At 37.0% G+C, this 2,835-nt stretch overlaps 1 protein-coding gene across 1 annotated transcript; it reads right to left on the bottom strand.

Annotated features, from left to right (window-relative positions):
• Positions 1-304: 304 nt before the first annotated feature.
• LOC131161440 (uncharacterized) lies at positions 305-2,835 on the bottom strand. Its single transcript, XM_058117191.1, has 3 exons — positions 2,718-2,835; positions 967-1,252; positions 305-777 (listed from the first exon to the last, which is right to left on the bottom strand). The coding sequence occupies exons 2-3, from the start codon at positions 1,233-1,235 to the stop codon at positions 531-533; spliced, it is 516 nt and encodes a 171-aa protein (XP_057973174.1). The 5' UTR covers positions 1,236-1,252; positions 2,718-2,835; the 3' UTR covers positions 305-530.

Here is a 2,835-nt window from a genome sequence, read left to right as displayed (position 1 = left end):
AGCATGAAGCTGCGAGATTACGTGAGCATTACTTTGGGAAAATTTTTCTCAATTAGAGTGTTATTTTATATTTTATTTATATTTAATAATATAACGGGAAAAAACTAGTTACATTTTCATGCCCTTTTATTTTTATAGGTTGTGTTTGGGAGCGCATCAAATTTGCATTCATATAAGTTTGAATGAAATTTATCTAATTTTGCATTGAATTTTACAAATTCAAATTAAATATCCAAACTCTAAACTCTCAAACATAGAAGTAGCATATAAATGGACATAGATGGAACTGGCAAAAGCATGCTTGTCATCACTTTGTAACTCTGTAATTCTGTTATTATTCTCAAATGTACAATGCCAGCGTTAAAAGGATTCAGACTTCAGAACAGAGTTACATATATGTACAGCAAAGGGGTGATGTGATTTACACTAACAAGAAACATTGCAGAAATAGTACATGAGAGTTCTGTGTATACACTTCATGCTAAACGATTTCTTCATTTGCCTGCGCTTCTGCTTGAGGACTATTGATGCTAATGAGCTGCAGGTCCCATGATGAAAAGGGCAACCTGGAAAAGCAATAAGACAACGAGTGCCATGATGAGAAAGGCAACCAAGAAAAGCCATAAGACAGCAGCTGCTGCCAGAAAACGTAGCACGAAAATAATGGATCTCGATGACTCTTCCCCGCCTAAAGAATGTCTTCTGCAAGCTGGAACGGCACGGAGCACAATCACACATAAATACTGAAGAAATACCACCACTACCGCTCCCCGTCTCCTGTGTGCCAAAGAAACGAATGGTCAAGTCAAATGTAGAGATTCAAAGGGGATGTGGGGGAAACAAGGGGGTTTTGGTTATCAGAGCGTGGCCCTTGCTTTTGTCTTGCCTAAGGTCACATCCGTCTATGAGAAATCACAAGAGCAGAAAAAAGTATGCAAACATTAATCGAGTTAAGAATAATCTTACCAAAGCCCCCCAAGGGAAACATTGCGGGAGCGATGGCAATGAGCATAAACACAAGTGAACACTACACACAAGATAAATATGGTATCAGGGGACCTAGTGATATGGCACAGCTCTTGGAGACCATTCCTGAAAGCAAGACCCACAAAAAATGCAATTGCAATAAGCCACCATAGCAGAGACACAGAACGCCTTCGGCGTGACCGAAGAGGCAAGTCATCCTCCTCAACCCGTTGATCTTCTTCACCATTCCCCATCTGATCTTTTTCCATTGGTCTGCCTCTTAATTCTACAACAAATTTGATGACATGAGTACTCACCATATAAGATTGGTATACTGGGGACTATATGCTTAATAATCTTAACAGCATGCCCAAACACCAATTAGCACGCTTGCATAAGTGTCTGAAACAGTTGATCACAACTCATTTGCCAAAACAGGGAAATTTAATGGTTGAACCAACATAAAAAAGCAAGGTTCTATGCTACAAAAAAATTTCTCTAATTTAATTAACTCAAAAATATTCCCATCCAACAAACATGCCCTTGATATTCTCCGCCAAATCTACTTTCTGAATATCCATATATATATATATATATATATTTTTACCCACAAAGGTGTTAATTGGGGTCTTGTTTACAACCAAGGGTGGCTATTAGGTGTGGTACACTCTCCCATGTAATTAAGAATCACATCCCACGCTTCACCATGCAATTTAGATATCCATCATATTAATTTATACAGAACAAGATTTGAATTTGTAATCCAACACCAATATTACTGAATTAGACAGGCATAGACAAACACCCAGTAAATCAGTCCAAGAATTTCAATTTTGAAGAAAAGCTAAAACCCCGCACTTTTCCTCAAGATTAACTTTGCACTATAAGATTACATGACATTTTGAATTAGCAACAAGGAATAACTATACTGTACCAACCATTTGCATCAAGGATGGCTCTTAAAATTTCTTGAACAAGCCTTGATGAATGGCAAAGAATATAAACAATCTCTTGAACTGCACATACCTTTAAGACAATAACACAGATCCTAGGATGACCCCTACCATATCGCTAACAACTTTTTCCTAAAATGAACCACAACGAAGAGCAAAAAATGAAAAGATCCCCATTCCCCACCAATAAAATTTCTATAGCAATGAACAAAAATATTTATTAAATGAAAAATAAAGATGAATTTTGAAGCAATACATCAGAATTAATGTTGGGCATGATCCTTATCAATCTTGACGCGTGAACAAATTACAAAACCAAGAAATGCACAACAAAAAAAGAGAGCTAAAATTTTCTAAATATTTAAGTTGCGAGTAAAAAAGATCATTAAATTAAAGCAAGTGTTAAAAAACAAAGCCCCAGAGTAGCTAAAACTAAAATCCTGACCAAATGATCGTAAATTGGGTGATAAAGATATTGAAGAACCGTAAATTTTGTTTAACTCGAAATGGCAAACCCAGCCCCACAGACCAATACTCTTAATCATGACAATCATAAAAAATAAATAAATAAATGCATATCAGTAGTCTTTCTATTGTCTAAACCCTCCTAAAACCCTGAGCAAATCTTAGCAAAAACCCATTTAAGGAAAGACTGAGAACAGAAATCCAATACCTTCTTGCATAATCGATGGGTAATACATTTGAAAACGAGCATCAGGGAAGGAAATGGAATCTAAAGAGAAAGGGAAAATGACAGAAAGAAATGAACAGAGCCACAGAGGCATTGAGCATACGCACCCTTTCGAGTTTAGACGCTGCGAGACGGATCTTTTCCTTCTCTTGGTTTCGCTGCTCAGTGCCGAGTGGCGGTAGAAATTAACGAGATTTTGAAAAGCGCGATTGCGGAAAGAAATGA

This window comes from Malania oleifera, chromosome 8, assembly GCF_029873635.1.
Source record: "Malania oleifera isolate guangnan ecotype guangnan chromosome 8, ASM2987363v1, whole genome shotgun sequence".
Taxonomy (NCBI): Eukaryota; Viridiplantae; Streptophyta; class Magnoliopsida; order Santalales; family Ximeniaceae; genus Malania; species Malania oleifera.
Note: the sequence above shows the minus strand (reverse complement) of the source record. Positions and strands in the feature narration are given on the sequence as shown.

What these genes read in the sequence shown, in the direction of transcription:
- LOC131161440 (XM_058117191.1), bottom strand. Translation starts at nt 1,235, where the DNA reads ATGGAAAAAGATCAGATGGGGAATGGTGAAGAAGATCAACGGGTTGAG. An exon ending in GTTTCCCTTGGGGGGCTTTG is followed by an intron (nt 778 to 966) that starts GTAAGATTATTC and finishes TTTGGCACACAG; the next exon opens with GAGACGGGGAGCGGTAGTGG.